Source organism: Mercenaria mercenaria, chromosome 7 (genome assembly GCF_021730395.1).
Source record: "Mercenaria mercenaria strain notata chromosome 7, MADL_Memer_1, whole genome shotgun sequence".
Lineage (NCBI taxonomy): Eukaryota > Metazoa > Mollusca > Bivalvia > Venerida > Veneridae > Mercenaria > Mercenaria mercenaria.
In genome coordinates, this window is record NC_069367.1 from 19,262,169 (window position 1) to 19,282,456 (window position 20,288).

At 37.3% G+C, this 20,288-nt stretch overlaps 1 protein-coding gene across 2 annotated transcripts in view; it reads left to right on the forward strand.

The window, feature by feature from the left end:
• Positions 1-20,288, forward strand: part of LOC123554800 (GPALPP motifs-containing protein 1-like) — a 222,094-nt gene that overhangs the window by 95,092 nt on the left and 106,714 nt on the right. For both annotated transcript variants that reach the window (XM_053547711.1, XM_053547713.1), the window contains exon 4: positions 4,125-4,211. In XM_053547711.1, the coding sequence (XP_053403686.1) occupies positions 4,125-4,211 (87 nt within the window). The remainder of the gene's footprint in view (positions 1-4,124; positions 4,212-20,288) is intronic.

Consider the following 20,288-nt stretch of genomic DNA (forward strand, 5'->3'; position numbering starts at 1 on the left):
TAGAAGTATGAACTATGACAACTTGTTTAAATTAAGGATAAGAGATCAATTTGTCCAAGACTGGAGGGACTGTATTAATTCTATGCCAAAATTAGATTATTATTGTAAATATAAGAATGATTTTTGTTTCGAAAAATATCTCGATGTTATAGCAAACGATAAATTAAGAAAACAATTAACATGTATACGATTATCTTCACACTCTTTAGAAATTGAAATAGGTAGATACAATAATGTTGACAGACAAAACAGATTATGCAAATTATGTTCACAAAATATGATAGAATCTGAATACCACTTTATCTTATGCTGCCCTCTGTATCATTGTGTCAGATTAAAGTATCTAGGTCGATGTTCCTGGCCTAGCATACAAAAATTCAATGCATTAATGTCAACACAAAATAGAACACGGTTGCTAAATATTGCAAGATTTGTGAAAGAAGCGCTATGCTTACGTAAAAATACTCTTGAAAACTGATTTTGATATGTCTACTGATCGTTAATTTTATTTGTGCGTTTATGTGCTTTTGCTTTTTGTAAATTGTCTTGTGTATATATTTGTTGTCTTTGCCATAAGTTATCACTATTGTAAATGGCCAAAGGCAAATGTTTTGCCGATTGCTAATAAACTTGAAACTTGAAACTATGATTTTAATTTAATCAAACTTGCACAAAACTTGTGTCACCAAAAGATCTTGGTTCCATTCTTGAACCGGCCAGATCCCTTAATGGGTTCCAGAGTTATGGCCCCTGAAAGGGCCAAAATTGGCTATTTTGACCTTGTCTGCACAATAGCAGCTTCATTTATGATTTTATTTTAACCAAACTTGCATACAACTTGTATCACCATAAGATCTCGATTCTTTTTTATACGCCAGCAGGGACGTGTTATGTTATGGCCTCGGTATCCGTCTGTCTGTCTGTGTGTTGGTCAGCAATTTCCCTTCTGCTCTGTAACTCTTGAACCCCTTGATGGATTTCAGAGAAACCTGACACAAATGTTCAATCATTGAAAGGATGTGCAGAGCGCATGTTTTGGATGGCTAAATTCAATGTCAAGGTCACACTTAGGGGTCAAAGGTCATATGACTTTGTTTTATGTGAATATTGCTCTGCATTTGCATTGCATTGCAGTGCTCTTGTTTTTATTTGGCAGATCCTTCTTTTGTTCGCTTACAATATTTTTTTTTATTACTTTCCTTTTATGTTACTATAAATAGCTTATTTTGTAACTTTTTTATTATTGGCTTTAGGGAAAAACTGAGACAACTTTTTTGTGGTACAACATGGATGGTACCTCCAATTTTTAGGTGTATTTTGACATATCTGTACCTTGTAAGAATTTTTTCTTCTTGTTTTTGGTTAAAGCAATGGTACTCAGGTGAGCGATATAGGGCCATCATGGCCCTCTTGTCTTTGAAAATCTCTTGATATTTTGACCCCATACTTACATCAATTCTTCAAATAGTGATCATGCTGTGTCCATCATGCATCCATCCATCATCAACAGTTCCTTTGAATGACATCTCCGCCAAAACTACTGAATGGATTTTGGCCTGGATGTTCCTTTGGTGGTCCCGTACCAAAGTTGTCCAAACAGTTCTGCTTGGTTGCACATAGCGGCTGCCAGATCTAAAAATAGAAAAATCTTCAAACGATATCTCCTCCTAAACAGCTGATGAGATTTAGAAATAATTTCGCACAAAATCTACCAAGAGTTCAAATTAGTCAGATTTGTCAAAAAAACATGGCCACCAGATGGCGTGGTCACTTTTCCCTACTTGTATATTAAGTGGAAACTTTAAAAATCTTCTTGTTCGAAACTGCTGGCCTGATTTAAAAGTAGGGATGGGAACAAATGTTCGAATATTCGAATATTCGAAAATCGGTCGAATATTCGAATATGAAAATCAAATTCGAATATTCGTAAATTATTGTATATTTTTTTTTTTCAAAATAAGTTTCATTGATTTTGGGCAATATGAACCAGACATACAGAATAAAACCATGTCATGTTAGTTTATCACGTATCAAAAGATGTCCAATTATTAACAAGAAAATAGCAGTGCATAATTGACAGGGGCCATCATTACTTATTAACAGTTTGCAACAGGCGTCAATGTGTCAGATGCATGTCAAAAGATGTCCAATTAACAAGAAAATTGCAATGCATAGTTACCTGGGGTCATCGCTACGGATTAATAGATTGTATTAGGCGTAAATGTGATATCTTTTTATCTTTTGTTCATTTTTATTGGCGCCTGTTTTATGTAACAAGTTGTAGATTTTTTTTTTCGAAAACAATACCAAACTTGTAGATATTGTCGATCTTTTCACAATGTTTTGTACGACGTTTCAGATCATCCGCAGAATCGGTTTTCATCCGCAATCGGCCGTATTCGAATTAAATTTTGAAGTAGTTAATAATAAAATCAAGAAAAACGTATGACTGATGCACAAGTTCATGTTGAAGGAGGTTTAAGTCTGCCTTACTTGCATTTTACACGACGATTTTTACACGCAGATTGAAATTTTTCAAAATGGCGGCGGTAAAACAACAGCGCGTCACGTGTTTAAATGGGACGACCTGCTATTTTTAGATAAAATTGCGACGGTCTAAATTATAATCGTTTTGATTTTTTGTATCATTTTGAAGCTAAAACACTGAATTAGTTAAATATGTTCATGATTATACTGACAGAATCGTGAAATAAAACGCTAGGATCGGCGGGTTTCGCCATGTAGGATCGGGTTACCCGAAATAAACATTTTTTGGCCGTATTTACGATGATCCACGCTTTAAACAAATGAATACGTTGTGTATATGCCAATCACTTAATAAGAATTTAAAGCTTCCATTAAAACTAACCGAATATTCGAATATATTCGAATATGGCAAACCGAATATTCAAATATTGATTTCAGTATTCGTTCCCATCCCTATTTAAAAGTAATTTTACGAAAATGGTCCTTGTGTGACCCTGTACCAAGATTGTTTAAATTATTCTGATTCATTTAAAAACATGGCTGCCAGAAGGCATGGTCACTTTCCCTATATGTATATAGTTGAAACTTTAATTTTAAAATTATTTCGCACAAATTGTCCTTGTGTGACCTTCGACAAAGATTGTTTATATATTATTTTGATTTGTCAAAATACAGAGGACGTGGTCACTTTCCCTATATGTATATAGTTGAAACTTTAAAAATCTTTTATGAAACTGTGGGTCTAATTTTAAAATTATTTCACACAAATGGTCCTTGTGTGACCTACCAAGATTGTTAAAATTATTTTGATTTGTCATAATACATGGCCGCCAAGTGGAGTTGTTGCTTTTTCACTATATGAATATATTGGAAACTTTAAAAAATATTCTTATCAGAAACAGCAGGCCCAATTTTAAAACAATTTGACACATTGTTTCTATAGGATGACCTTTTACGAAGATTGTACAAATAATTCTGTTTTGTCAAAAAAAAGCTGCTGGGGTGTGTTGTCACTTTTCCATATATGCATGTAGTGGAAAAATCTTCTTTCTTGTTTGATATAGTCATATCACATCATCATTCCCCCAACTTCTTAACCCCCCCACCCCTCCATCCCGAACACACAAATTATCTGCCCATATTTAGTAGATTTAGTAGAAACTTTTAAAAATATTCTTGTCAGAAAACTCTGGTACTATTTCAATATAATTTCACTGAAATTTTCCTCACATAACCATCTACCAAAACTGTTCATGCAAGCAGCGTGAGCAATTTAGGGCCATCATGGCCCTCCTATTTGCTTTGCATTGCGAAAATTTGCAATGTCTGCTCTCTTCAGTGGTTCTTATCCAATGTTCTCAGTGTTTATGGGCATAAGTAAACCAAGTTTTATAACCACCAAGGCGGTCCCAGTGGCTGAAGTTAAAGCCCTTAAAAATATTAAAGATGCGAAAATTAACAGTGACATCTCTCTTAACCTGATTGGTCACACTCATGTTCATGAGCATTATACCTCGGATAAGTTGGATAACCAGCTGAAATGTTTCAGTCACCCTTTAATACGGGCCTTGAATTGCTTACAATTGAGAAAATTGGCTGTGTTTGCTTAAATGCATTTGCTTGCTTTCATTTTCTAGGATGAAAAGAAGAGAAAAAAGGACAAATATGACAATTTCCAGAGTGACAAAGAAAAAAAAGCTGCCAAGGAAATTGAAGCTTATAATGTAAGAGAATGATTCAGATTTCTAATTTATTAATCACTGTTAACTTATATAACAAGATTTTTGAGTATTTCTCTTTAAATATAAAACGAAAAACAAAAATTGGAAGAGACATCTATGATAAGGATGCTGTCTGGAAAAATATAATCACGTATCATTTGCATAAAACAGCTGTTATTTTTAGCTCACCTGAGCACAATGTGCTCTGGTAGAGCAATTGTAATCACTCACTGTCTGTTCACACTTTTTTTCAAACAACATCTCTGAAAGTGATGGAGTTAGATGAAACTTCATCTTGGATGTTCTTCCAAAATTATTCATGGGTGGTCTTCCAAAATTGTTCAGCCCCTTGATTGCACACCCGCAGATCGAAAACTAGAAAATCTTCATTCTAATATGACTAACAATGCTTAAATCATCACAACGATATTATGTTGACGTCACGTCAGCGTTATATTTAGCGCCATGAACGCATCAAGAAATAGCGCTTTAAAATTTCATGAAATATTTTGCTTAAGAACAATTGTTTTAAATGAAATGTCACATTGCACAAATGTGTTGATTAATTAACACACATACTGACTTAGTTATTCGCTTTGCTGAATAATTCGCGATAATTTTCCCCCGAACTGAACTCTGCCGCAAGACATATTACCATTTCCGGCCCTGGTGTGTATAAACAAAGACCTACTATTGGCGCCATGCTTGCGCGAAGAAACAGTTCCATCATATTTGATATAGATTTAACAATAAAGAACATATTAGAATCGAAATAATTTATAGCAAAACTGCTTTACACTATTTATACACTCGGGCGGTTATACATCGTCTGAAATAATTTATTACACCCGACGTATAACTGCCCATCGTATATAAATAGTGATAAAGCACAGTTTTGCTATAAATTATTTCTTAAATCAACAACTCTTAAACCGCCTGTCATATTTTGAAATGATTTCACACATATGGTCCTTGTAACAGCTAACATTTTTAGCTCACCTGTCACAAAGTGACAAGGTGAGCTTTTGTGATCGTAAACTTTTGCTTGTGACCACTCTAGAGGTCACATTTTTTGTGGGATCTTTATGAAAGTTGGTCAGAATGTTCATCTTGATGATATCTAGGTCAAGTTCGAAAACTGGGTCACGTGCCTTCAAAAACTAGGTCAGTATGTCTAAAAATAGGAAAACCTTGTGACCTCTCTAGAGGCCATATATTTCAAAAGATCTTCATGAAAATTGGTCAGAATGTTCATCTTGATGATATCTAGGTCAAGTTCGAAACTGGGTCACGTGCCATCAAAAACTAGGTCAGTAGGTCTAAAAATAGAAAAACCTTGTGACCTCTCTAGAGGCCATATATTTCACGAGATCTTCATGAAATTTGGTCAGAACGTTCAACTTGAAGAAATCTAGGTCAAGTTCAAAACTGGGTCACGTGCCTTCAAAAACTAGGTCAGTAGGTCAAATAATAGAAAAACCTTGTGACCTTTCTAAAGGCCATATTTTTCATGGGATCTGTATGAAAGTTGGTCTGAATGTTCATCTTGATGATATCTAGGTCAGGTTCGAAACTGTGTCACATGCGGTCAAAAACTAGGTCAGTAGGTCTAAAAATAGAAAAACCTTGTGACCTCTCTAGAGGCCATATATTTCATGAGATCTTCATGAAAATTGGTCAGAATGTTCACCTTGATGATATCTAGGTCAAGTTTGAAAGTGGGTCACGTGCCTTCAAAAACTAGGTCAGTAGGTCAAATATTAGAAAAACATTGTGACCTCTCTAGAGGCCATATTTTTCATGGGATCTGTATGAAAATTGGTCTGAATATTCATCTTGATGATATCTAGGTCAAGTTCGAAACTGGGTCACATGCCATCTAAAACTAGGTCAGTAGGTCAAATAATAGAAAAACCTTGTGACCTCTCTAGAGGCCATATTTTTCATGGGATCTGTATGAAAGTTGGTCTGAATGTTCATCTTGATGATATCTAGGTCAGATTCGAAACAGGGTCATGTGCGGTCAAAAACTAGGTCAGTAGGTCTAAAAATAGAAAAACCTTGTGACCTCTCTAGAGGCTATACTTGTGAATGGATCTCCATAAAAATTGGTCAGAATGTTCACCTTGATGATATCTAGGTAAAATGTAAAACAGGGTCACGTACCTTCGAAAACTAGGTCAATAGGTCTAATAATAGAAAAACATTGTGACCTCTCTAGAGACCATATTTTTAATGGATCTTCATGAAAATTGGTCAGAATTTTTATCTTGATAATATCTACGTCAAGTTCAAAACTGGGTCGCATGAGCTCAAAAACTAGGTCACTATGTCAAATAATAGAAAAAACGACGTCATACTCAAAACTGGGTCATGTGGGAAGAGGTGAGCGATTCAGGACCATCATGGTCCTCTTGTTATACGCCCGTCTCTGAAAGAGCGGGGCGTTTTATGTGAACAAAGCATGTCCGCTCTCTAAGTCGAACAGTTTTCATCGGATCTTCACCAAACTTGCTGACAATGTTTGTGGGCATAATATCTTGGCCAAGTTTGATAACCAGCCAAATCGTCCCAGGCAGGTTATGGCCCTTGAATTACTCAAAAAACAGTGAATTTAGCCTTTTCCGCTCTCTAAGTCCAACAGTTTTCATCCGATCTTCACCAAACTTGCTGACAATGTTTGTGGGCATAATATCTCGGCCAAGTTAGATAACCAGCCAAATTGTCCCAGGCATTCTTGGATTATGGCCCTTGAATTACACGAAAAACTGCGAATTTAGCCTTGTCCTCTCTCTAAGTCCAACAGTTTGACAATGTTGGTGGGCATAATATCTCGGCCAAGTTTGATAATCAGCCAAATCGCCCCAGGCACCCCTGGATTATGGCCCTTGAATTACTCAAAAACTGTGAATTTAGCCTTGTTCGCAATCTTAAGTTGAACAGTTTTCATCCGATCTTCACCAAACTTGCTGACAATGTTTGTGGGCATAATATCTCGGCCAAGTACGATAACCACCCAAATTGCCCCAGGCACTCTTGGATTATGCCCCTTGAATTAGGCCAAGTTCGATGACGGGCGTATTTTGTGACAGTCTGGCACTCTTGTTCAGCAATATATTCTCGCAATTGAAAGTATGATCTATATTTTAGCAATTGACTGTATGTTAACTATACTATATACAAAACTTTGTTAAGCGACCAATTTCTTCTACACAGAAAATTGCTAAGCATAGAGTGCAGATTTGACAAGTCATTAATAAAGTCAAAACATATAAAATAATTTCACATAAAATACCAACATCATTAAAATATAAATAAGATCTGGACAGTGTGCGGCATATTAACTTTATGTCAAACCGTTTTTGTGAAAGATAAAACGTAAGCTCATACTAATGAGACATTAAATGAAGAGCAGACAGATAAATATTTGGGAGAGGATTTTAATACTTTTTAATTATTAGCTCACCTGTCACATAGTGACAAGGTGAGTTTTTGTGATCACCCGCCATCCATTGTCAGTCCATGCGTCCGTTGGTGCGTACGTCAACAATTTCTTGTCAGCACGATAGTGGTTTCATTTATGATTTTATAATGTCTCCCACCACACAGTGGTGTGGGAGACATATTGATTTACTCCAGTCTGTGTGTGTGTGTGTGTGTCTGTCTGTCTGTCTGTCTGTCTGTTTGTCTGTCACAAAGCTTGTCCGCACTCTAAGGCAAACATTTCTCATCCGATCTTCACCAAACTTCAACAAAATGTGTCTGCCAATAAGTGCTCGGCCAAGTTTGATAACGAGCCAAATCGGCCTAGGCACTTCGGAATTATGGCCCTTGAATTACCAAAAACACTCAGATTTCTTGCACAGCTTTGCCCCCAAACCGGCACCTATACTACTAGTAGTATAGGCATCCTTTTGGTGTCAAGAAAGCGCATGCACATGTTGATTAAGTAAACAGTATATAAAGACTGACTTACTATTTAGATAATTAGGCAGTTGTGGGAGACATGCGCTTTTCTCAAAAGCATCTCTAGTTTTAACCAAACTTGCACACAACTTGTATCACCATAAGATCTTGGTTCCTTTCTTGAACTGGCCAGATCCCATTATGGGTTCCAGAGTTATGGCCCCTAAAAAAGGCCAAAATTAGCTAATTTGACCTTGTCTGCACAATAGCAGGTTTATTATGTCTCCCCAGGAGACATATTGTTTTTGCCCTGTCCGTTCGTCCGTCCGTCCGTCCGTCACACTTCATTTCCGAGCAATAACTGGAGAACCATTTGACCTAGAACCTTCAAACTTCATAGGGTTGTAGGGCTGCTGGAGTAGACGACCCCTATTGTTTTTGGGGTCACTCCGTCAAAGGTCAAGGTCACAGGGGCCTGAACATTAAAAACCATTTCCGATCAATAACTAGAGAACCACTTGACCCAGAATGTTGAAACTTCATAGGATGATTGGCCATGAAGAGTAGATGACCCCTATTGATTTTGGGGAAACTCCGTCAAAGGTCAAGGTCACAGGGGCCTGAACATTAAAAACCATTTCCGATCAATAACTAGAGAACCACTTGACCCAAAATGTTGAAACTTCAAAGGATGATTGGCCATGAAGAGTAGACGACCCCTATTGATTTTGGGGTCACTCCGTCAAAGGTCAAGGTCACAGGGGCCTGAACATTGAAAACCATTTCCGATCAATAACTAGAGAACCACTTGACCCAGAATGTTGAAACTTCATAGGATGATTGATCATGAAGAGTAGATGACCCCTATTGATTTTGGGGTCACTCCGTCAAAGGTCAAGGTCACAGGGGCCTGAACATGGAAAACCATTTCCGATCAATAACCAGAGAACCACTTGACCCAGACTGTTGAAACTTCATAGGATGATTGGTCATGAAGAGTAGATGACCCCTATTGATTTTGGGGTCACTCCATCAAAGGTCAAGGTCACAGGGGCCTGAACATGGAAAACCATTTCCGATCAATAACTAGAGAACCACTTGACCCAGAATGTTGAAACTTCATAGGATGATTGGTCATGCAGAGTAGATGACCCCTATTGATTTTGGGGTCACTCCATCAAAGGTCAAGGTCACAGGGGCCTGAACATGGAAAACCATTTCCGATCAATAACTAGAGAACCGCTTGACCCAGAATGTTGAAACTTCATAGGATGATTGTGCATGCAAAGTAGATGACCCCTTTCGATTTTGGGGTCACTCCATTAAAGGTCAAGGTCACAGGGGCCTGAACATTGAAAACCATTTCCAGTCAGTAACTTGAGAACCACTTGACCCAGAATATTGAAACTTCATAGGATGATTGGTCATAAAGAGTAGATGACCCATAACGATTTTGGAGTCACTCTGTGAAAGGTCAAGGTCACAGGGGCCCGAACATTGAAAACCATATCCGGTCAGTTACTCGAGAACCACTTGACCCAGAATGATGAAACTTCATAGGATGATTGGTCATGAAGAGTAGATGAACCCTAACAATTTTAGGGTCACTCTGTTAAAGGTCAAGCCCACAGGGGCCTGAATATGGAAAACCATTTCCGATCAATAACTTGAGAACCTCTCGACCCAGAATGTTGAAACTTCATATGATGATTGTTCATGCAGAGTAAATGACCCTTATTGTTTTTGGGGTCACTCCGTTAAAAGTCAAGGTCACAGGGGCCTGAACATTGATAACTAGTTTCGATCAATAACTTGAGAACCACTTGACCCAGAATGTTGAAACTTCATAGGATGATTGAACATTCAGAGTAGATGACCCCTATTGATTTTGGGGTCAGTCTATCAAAGGTCAAGGTCACAGTGGCCTGTTCATGTAAAATCATTTTTTTGAAATAACTTGAGAACCACTTGTCCTACAATGTTGAAACTTAATAGGATGATTGGACATGCAGAGTAGATGACCCCTTTTTATTTTGAGGTCACTTGATCAAAGGTCAAGGTCACAGGAGCCTGAACAGTGACTTGAGAACCACTAGGCCACGAGTGTTGAAATTTAGCGGGTTGACTGGACATGCAAAGTAAATGATCCCTATTGCAGCCAACCAACCATCAGTGTCTCTTTGACTTTCGCTCCTGACCGCTATTGACTTCTTGCCTATAGGACTTTGCATTGGGGGAGACATGCGCTTTTTTACAAAAGCATTTTCTAGTTTATGATTTGATTTTTACCAAACTTCCACACAACTTGTATCACCATAAGATCTTGGTTCCTTTCTTGAACTGGCCAGATTCCATTATGGGTTCCAGAGTTATGGCCCCTGAAAGGGCCAGAATTAGCTATTTTGACCTTGTCTGCACAATAGCAGCTTCATTTATGATTTGAATTTAATCAAACTTGCACAAAACTTGTGTCACCATAAGATCTCAGTTCCTTTTCTGAACTGGCCAGATCCTGTAATGGGTTCCAGAGTTATGGCCCCTGAAAGGGCCAAAATTAGCTATTTTGACCTTGTCTGCATAAAAGCAGCTTCATTTATGATTTGATTTTAACCAAACTTGCACACAACTTGTATCACCACAAGATCTTGGTTCCTTGCTTGAACTGGCCAGATTCCTTTATGGGTTCTAGAGTTATGGCCCTTGATAGGGCCAGAATTAGCTATTTTGACCTTGTCTGCACAATAGCAGCTTCATTTATGATTTGAATTTAATCAAACTTGCACAAAACTTGTGTCACCATAAGATCTTGGTTCCTTTCTTGAACCGGCCAGATCCCATTATGGGTTCCAGAGTTATGGCCCCTGAAAGGGCCAGAATTAGCTATTTTGTCCTTGACTGCACAATAGCAGCTTCATTTATGATTTGATTTTCACCAAACTTGCACACAACTTGTATCACCATAAGATCTCGATTCCTTCTTATACGCCCAAAGGGACATATTATGTTATCGCCTCGGTGTCCGTCTGTCTGTCTGTTGGTTAGCAATTTCCCTTCCGCTCTGTAACTCTTGAACCCCTTGGAGGATTTCAAAGAAACCTGACACAAATGTTCGCCTCATTGAAACAACATGCCGATGGCTCATTTCAAGGTCAAGGTTACACTTAGGGGTCAAACATCATATGACTTTGTTCTGTGTGTATATTACTCTGCATTTGCGTTGCATTGCAGTGCTCTTGTTTTTTGTGCCACACCCCCCCCCCCCCCCCCCCCCCCCCCCCCCTCCATTGAGTAGTGGGGTGGTGGGGGCATATAGATTTGCACTTGTCCGTCCGTCTGAAGTTCGTGACACGCCTAGCTCAAAAAGTATTTGATATAAATTATTGAAACCTTGCATGGGTCTTTATCATGATATGAACTTTCGCACCTTCTATTTTTTTCGTCTGGCTCCGCCCCCTAATTTTAGAGTTATGGCCCCTGAAATAGTAAAAAATGCACATTTTCACCTTGTGACACGCCTAGCTCAAAAAGTATTTCATATAGATTCATGAATCCTTGCATGAGTCTTAATCATGATATGAACTTGCGCACCTCCTATTTTTCATCTGGGTCCACCGCCCTATTTCTAGAGTTATGGCCCCTGAAATAGTCAAAAATGCACATTTTCACCTTGTGACACGCCTAGCTCAAAAGGTATTTGATATAGATTCATGAATCCTTGCATGAGTCTTAATCATGATATGAACTTGCGCACCTCCTATTTTTCATCTGGGTCCGCCCCCTATTTCTAGAGTTATGGCCCCTGAAATAGTCAAAAATGCACATTTTCACACTTTCACCTAGCTCAAAAAGTATTTGATATAAATTGATGAAACCTTGCATGAATCTTTATCATGATATGAACTTGCGCACCTCCTATTTTTCATCTGGGTCCGTCCCCTATTTTCCGAGTTATGGCCCCTGAAATAGTAAAAATATGCACATTTTCACCTAATTATGTGCCTCACTCAAAAAGTATTTAATGTAAATTCATGAAACCTTGCTTGAGTTTTTATCATAATGTGACCTTGCATACTTGGCATTCTTCTTGAGAATTTAACATTTATTACAGAGTTATGGCCCTTGAAATAGCCAAAATAGTGGATTTTTTGTTTGTGATGCTCATAGCTCAAAAAGTATATGGTATAGAATAATGAATCCATTTGATAAATTTTTTTTTAGGCTATACCCCATTAAGACTGCAAACATTTGAATGATTTCCCCTTATTTGTGACAAATGTACCAGTGGGGGGCGTTCACTGTGTCCTACAGACACATTCTAGTTAATTGGCAGATCCTTCTTTTGTTCACTTACAATAATTTTCTTTTTAATTACTTCCCTTTTATGTTACTATAAATAGCTTATTTAGTTACTTTTTTATTATTGGCCGTAGGGAAAAACCGAGACCACTTTTCTGTGGTACAACATGGATGGTACCTCCAATTTTTAGGTGTAATTTGACATATCTGTACCTTGTAAGAATTTTTTTTTCTTTTTGGTTAAATTTCTTCCCTTTGTTGTTCCTGTCCTTTGGACTTAGATATTTTTTCTGAGGACTTTAAGATTTATTTTTAATTTTTTCCCATTGTTGTTCCTGTCCTTTGGGCTTCATCAGTCAAAATTTTGCTCCTATCCTCCTCTGATATAATGTTTGTATGCCTTACTAACATGTAATTAACAAAATCAATCCAGTTGCTGGTCATTCAGTATTGTTATGCCCCCCTTCGAAGAAGGAGGGGTATATTGTTTTGCAGATGTCAGTCGGTCGGAATGTAGACCAATCCGTTTCTGGATGATAACTCAAGAACGCTTGGACCTAGGATCATGAAAGTTGATAGGAATGTTGGTCATCACCAGCAGATGACCCCTATTCATTTTGAGATCTGTATTTCAAAGGTCAAGGTCGCAGTGACCCTGAACAGTTAAACGGGATGATAACTCAAGAACACTTGGGCCTAGGATCATGAAAGTTGATAGGGAGGTTGGTCATGACCAGCAGATGACCGCTATTGATTTTGAGGTCAGTATTTCAAAGGTTAAGGTCAAATTGACCCTGAACAGTTAAACGGTTTACGGATGATAACTCAAGAACGCTTGGGCCTAGGATCATGAAAGTTGATAGGGAGGTTGGTCATGACCAGCAGATGACCCCTATTGATTTTGAGGTCAGTATGTCAAAGATCAAGGTCACAGTGACCTGGAACAGTTAAACGGTTTCCAGATGATAACTCAAGATTGCTTGGGTCTAGGATCATGAAAGATGATAGGGAGGTTGATCATCACCAGCAGATGACCCTTATTAATTTTGAGATCAGTAGGTCAAAGGTCAAGGTCACAGTGACCAGGAACAGTAAAATGGTTTCTGGGCGATAAGAAGGCTTGGGCCTAGGATCAGGAAAATTGATAGGAGATTGTTCATGACCAGTAGATGACCCCTATTGATTTTAGGTCATTAGGTCAAAGTTCAAGGTCACATTGGCCAGAAAAAGTTAAACAGTTTCTGGACGATAACTTCAGAACGCTTGTGCCAAGGGTCATGAAAGATAATAGAGAGGTTCATCATGACCAGCAGATGACCCCTATTGATTTTGAGGTCAGAAGGTCAAAGGTCAAGGTTACAGTTACCTGGAACATTTAAACTGTTTCCAGACAATGACTTGAGAACGCTTGGGCCTAGGATCATGAAACTTGATAGGGAGGTTGGTCATTACCAGTAGATTTTGAGGTCAGTAGGCCAAAGGTCAAGGTCACATTGACCCAGAACAGTTAAACTCTTTCCAGACAATACCTTGAGAATGCTTGGGCCTAGGATCAGGAAACTTAACAGGGAGGTTGATCATGACCAGCAGATGACCCCTGTTGATTTTTAGGTCAGTAGGTGTAAGGTCATGGTCACATTGAACCAGAACAGTAGAACTTTTGTTTACAGTGAGCATATAGTTCCTTGTGCAATTACTGAATGCATCAAGGGGGGCATTTCATGTTCGACGAGCTCTTGTTTAAATTGATAACATGTTACTTTTCATATTTTCCAATAAAGATATTTTCTTCTATACTGTCTTGTTATTTACAGATTCTTATATCCACATGTTTGGACTTGCACAATAAGCCACTACTCCATAGTAGGCCTGAAAATCAAATAACAGCAAAAGCCTTGAGAAAGCTTCATGTGCAACGCATTACTACTGGGCTGCAATTTTGTTTGGGTGTTCCATTTGCAAAAACATACCACTGATCTCTGTATTCAAAGACAACATATAGCTTTCTATAGAATGGAAATTTCTGTACATCACACAAAATGCATGTCCATCCTTGTAAATTTAGCAGTGCTCAGTGTGAAGTAATTAAGGTGGTTCGCAGGGTTCCTACCAAAATTTCGAAGTATGAGATATAAGACTGATATTAAGTCTGTATGTACTAACATATCCTGTCTTTCATTTGGAGAAAAAAGAAAATCGTTCCGAGTCCACATTTTCTTTGAAGAGCGCCACCTAGCGGTACATGTATTTTTCAAGGGAAAACGCCGTTTCTCTGTAATAATCGCATTAGAATTAATGTTATTACATTTTTTCAAACTCAGGAATATAGCTAAATTCAATGTTATTGTTTACATGTTGCATTTTGTAAATTATTTCATTTAGAAAATGCTTAAATAAAGAGATATCCTTAGTAGGGGTGGGGAAAAATGGTGAAAATATTCAGTGTATTTCATAGCCGTTTAGCCGAAATAAAATAAAACGGAACGGTCAAAGATCTTGATTTTCAAATATATTCTTCTTTAATCATTTCCGAACAAGAAAATAATATAAAAAAAAGGGGGTCTTCACGGCAAATTATTTGTAAATTTACTTTTTATTTGTTTTGGTAATGTAAATATTGTGACGTTGATATGTCATTTATGGTGTTAACGTCACACAAACGTTTTGTTCAGTATGTCCTTTAAAGATACATTTTTGTATATACAGGATGAAGAAAGTACACAAAAATGAAATATTTTTACTAAATAGATTCACATTATTTACAGTGTTAAGTAATTTACAGTCTAAGTATATCATCTAGAAATATACTTCAATGTCAGTTCAACAATTCCTTAAAGACGCTAATTATTTTGTTTATATTATTATGTAAAATGTCATTTAAAAATGATGACCACGGACACCCTTGCCGTTTCGGTCAGGGTATTAAAATTTCAGCCTGTCTCAAATTCTATTAGACTAGCTGTCTACAAGAACAGAGTCTACAGTCACATGGATTTCTGAATACTGGCGTCGTAATAGCATTGCATGCAACCAATACGCATCTGCTAAATTGTTTTATCCATTTTTGAAACAGTTTTAGAGCTAACTTAATGCATGAAAACTTCACTGTAATCAATTCATGGTACATTTTTAAGCCGTGGATCTCCAGCGCAATGATCACAGTAATTCATTAAGGAATATATCCAGTCGGTGGTTGCTTGTAGACTTCACTATAATCATTTTAATTATGATACATTTGTGATCCATGATATGCAAAACTGTGAAAATAAAATCAACAGAAAAATCTGACAAGGCGCTTCAAAACGCATAAATGTAAAATCCCCATTTGATGCTGGCATATCGTAACTTCTATTCACTTTGCGCTCAATGTCACGGACATTCTTTATGTGATGTTGCTCATTGCAGTCTGTCATAGCTGGAGCGGTTTTCTGCCCATGTCCTGAACTGATTATCAATCGGAGCGCAAGGTAAAAATACGCAAATTATTGTACGACAGCATGCATTTAGTGTATAATATGTATAATATACTGACAAAAGGTTAGGGTAAGTATTACAATGGTCACAAAATATATACATTAAAGATAATTTTCATTCAAATTGCGTGAATCCGGTATATACCGGGGTCTGTAATTTATACAGGTGTTCCAGGTCTGCAGTGATTTGCAGTCCTGAAATACCTGAATTTATTCGCATCTGCGTCAAAAAACACTTTTACACTAGTCTAAATACCAGTCAAATATTTTGTTTTCGGCATTCTGGCGAAAACATTTCAAAGTACATGTAAATGGTGGTTTTATTTATTTCCTATTTATTTCCGTCTTTTAAAATTTTTGAAACACCAAAAGAAATGCACGAGATGAAATCATAGTGGTTACTTTTTTATATTACATTCAGCACTGGAATACCATACTTCGATTTTGGAATAAAACTTTCATCAAATAAGAATGATCCCAATTTGCCGCCAAAATTCTATAATCGAAAGTTTTGTATGTACAACAGTGAACCATGCCGAAAGTGCGTTTCCTTTAAAACATCTGACAGAAACAGCGGGTCTGAACAATGAACGCATGCCTCTAAACCTTTCGCAAGAGCAGCCTCAGTTAAACCATCCTTCTTCTATCTTTCCATCCTAAAATATCGTCTGCGTCGACTGTATCGGTGTTATATTATTTTCTAAATGTTTTGAAGCGGAATGAGTTAGAGTTTTATTTTTGTTCTGTCATTTTCAAGCAAGTTTTCCCTCAATACGGTTTGCATTGTGCATTCACGCTGACGTTATAAATTTAATGCACTAAGCGGCACCAAAATGAGCTTTATTCAAGTAACGGTTTCAGCCACCCTTCAGAATGTTCTTTTTCGTTAAAAATGTATTTCACTTTTGTCTGGAAAACAGTTCCCCACATTTCGTATCTTGAATCTGCGTTGTTAGCTAGTCACTTGAAATATTGAAAAACAATAAGGAATGTCGTTCAGTTTCGCACTTAAACATTTCATACAAAAGGTAAAATGAGCCGCGCCATGAGAAAACCAACATAATGGTTTTGCATCCACGCAGTCTGGTCAGGATCCATGCTGTTCGCTAAAAGTTTCTCTAATTGCAATAGGCTTTGAAAGCGAACAGCATGGAGTCTTGACAAGACTGCGCAGATGCGCAGGCTCGTCTGGATCCATGCTGGTTGCAAAGCCACTATGTTGTTGTTTTCACATGGCGCGGCTCAATGTAAATTTGCAAATTCTTTCTTTTTTCTATTTTCTTGTCGGGGAATAATTAAAGAAACCTATGTTTGAAAATAAAGAATTTTGACAGCTCTGGTTTAATTCATAGCGGATAAACTAATAAGATTTTTCTACACCCCCCCCCCCCCCCCCCCCCCACACACACACTTTACTAACCTTTAAATACGGAGCCAGATACGCGAGTTTTATGCAAGATTAAACATTTTCATAAAAAATTCAACCATTTATACCATATTCAGTAGTTATAGTACATGTTTAAGTCGACATATTCACATTTTGTGCCAAACTTGGTGAACATGAACATGTTGAAAAATTTCACCGAAACTAGGGGCAAGTAGCTTTAACTGACTCTGATATATATTACTAGATGATATACTTTGACTGCAGAATACGCAACAATGTAAATCATGTGAATATATTAAAATAAGAAAGATTCTAAAGATTTTTGTGAACTCTGAAGGTCCTATTTATATCAATGCAAGACATAATGAAATCAGCGTTTGCGCGACGTTAACGCCGTCAGTGTGTATCAACGTCATAAAATTTACATTACCAAAACAAATAAAAAGTAAATTTGCAAAAAATCTGCCGTGAAGACCCCCTATTTTTATTTTATTTTCTTGTTCAGAAATGATTAAAGAAGAATATATTTAAAAATCAAGAACTTTGACCGTACCGTTTTATGTTATTTCGGCTAAACGGCCATGAAATACATTGAATATTTTCGCCATTTTTCCCCACCCCTACTACGGATATCTCTTTATCTAAGCATTTTCCAAATAAAATAATTTAAAAAACACAATATGTAAACAATAACATTGAAGTTAGCTATATTCCTGAGTTTGAAAAATATGTAATAACATTAATTTTAATGTGATTTTTACAGTAAAACGGCGATTTCCCTTGAAAAATACATATGCCGCCAGGTGGCGCTCTTCAAAGGAAATGTGGACTCGGAACGATTTTCTTTTTTCTCCAAATGAAAGACAGGAGATGTTAGTACATGCAGACCTAATATCAGTCTTATATCTCATACTTCCAAATTTTCGTAGGAACCCCGCGAACCACCTTAAAGAGGAAATAACATACCACTATGAAATACAGACCATATGACTAATGGGCAGTAATTGAAGAAAATGCTGTCAAAAGTTACACCACTGGTCCAAATTGCCACAAATGTTCTTTAAGAGACCCTTTACTAAATCCTTTCAATTACACAATATGGCCCCTAGTGGACAGCACTGGTTTTCCCTATATATCTGTATAGAAAACTTTGATACTCTTACAAACCACTGGCCTGATTTCAAAATAAATTTAAACAATTATCATGAAACTTGAGCAATGGGTCTCTGGTGAGCAATCTGTAAATAGGAGAAGGCAACTGTTTTAGCTGAATTATGCCCCTTTTCAATTTAGAATATTGGTTAAAGTTTTTTAGCTCACCTGTCACATAGTGACAAGGTGAGCTTTTGTGATCACTGTCGGTCCTCCGTCAACAATTTCTTATCTGCAAAATAGTGGTTTCATTTATGATTTTATTTTAACCAAACTTGCACACAACTTGTATCACCATAAGATCTCGGTTCCATTTTTGAACTCGCCAGATACCATTATTGGTTCCAGAGTTATGGCCCCTGAAAGGGCCAAAATTAGCTATTTTGACTTTGTCTGCACAATAGCAGCATCATTTACAATTTGAATTTAATCTAACTTGCACATAACTTGTATAACCTTAAGATCTTGGTTCCTTTCTTGAACCAGACAGATCCCATTATGTATTTCAGAGTTATAGCCCCTGAAAAGGCCAGAAATAGCTATTTCAACCTTTTCTGCACAATAGCAGCTTCATTTATGATTTGAATTTTACCAAACTTTCACAGAACTTGTATAACTATGAGATCTCGGTTCCTACCTTGAACTGGAAAAATCGCAGCATGGATTCAAAAGTTATGGCCCCTGAAAGGGGTGTGGGGCTTGTTTTCCCTATATGGCTATATAGAAAACTGATTTCAAAACAATCTAACACAAGACTAGTGGTCCTTTGGTGACCCTCTACTATATTCCTTCAAATAATTTTGATTCAGCGAAAAACATGGCCCCCAAGGGGTTTTGCTTATTTTCCCTATATGCCTATATAGAGCTTTGAAAATCAAATCTTTTTGTCAGAAACTGCTGGTGCGTTTTCAAAATAATTTTACACAAATGTTTCTTGGGTGACCCTCTACCAAATTCCTTCAAATAATTTTGATTCATTGAAAAAGTGGCCGCCTAGGGGAGGGGCTCATTTTCCCATATGGCTATACAGAAAACTTCTTGTATGAAACTACTGGCCTGATTTGAAAATAATTTTATTTGAAGTAACTTTAAGAAAATTTCAACTATATTTTCTCATAATTCTTTTGATTGATCTTGATTATGATTTTTTGACCTTCTTTTCCTTAAGTGCAATGATAACAGGTGAGCGATATAGGGCCATTATGCCCACTTGTTATCCTCCGCCGATGAAATCGGGAGGGGGGTATTGAAATGGCGTTGTCCGTCCGTCCGTCCATCCGCAGCCATTTCTCAGTAACTAGCAGATAGAATTTCATGAAACTTGAAATAAAAATGAACCAACATACTGCGATAATGCCCGTCAAGTTTTTTTTTTTGGATTGGTCAATTTCCCTTAGAGTTATTGCCCTTTATTTACTGAAAAGTGCCCAAAAATGTCCGTCCGCAGCCATTTCTCAGTAACTAGCAGGTAGAATTTCATGAAATTTGAAATAAAAATGAACCAACATACTGCGATGATGCCCGTCAATTTTTTTTTTTGCATTGGTCAATTTCCCTTAGAGTTATTGCTCTTGATTGAATGAAAAATGCCCAAAAATGTCCGTCTGCAGCCATTTCTCAGTAACCATCAGGTAGAATTTCATAAAACTTGAAATAAACATGAACCAACATACTGCGATGATGCCCGTCAGTTTTTTTTTGGGGTGGATTCAGTTTCCCTTAGAGTTATTGCCCTTTAATTGTTAGCTCACCTGTCACATAGTGACAGGGTGAGCTTTTGTGATCGCCCTTCGTCCGTCGCCCGTCCATCCACAATTTCTTGTGAACACGATAGAGACCACATTTTGCAAGCAATTTTGATCAAAC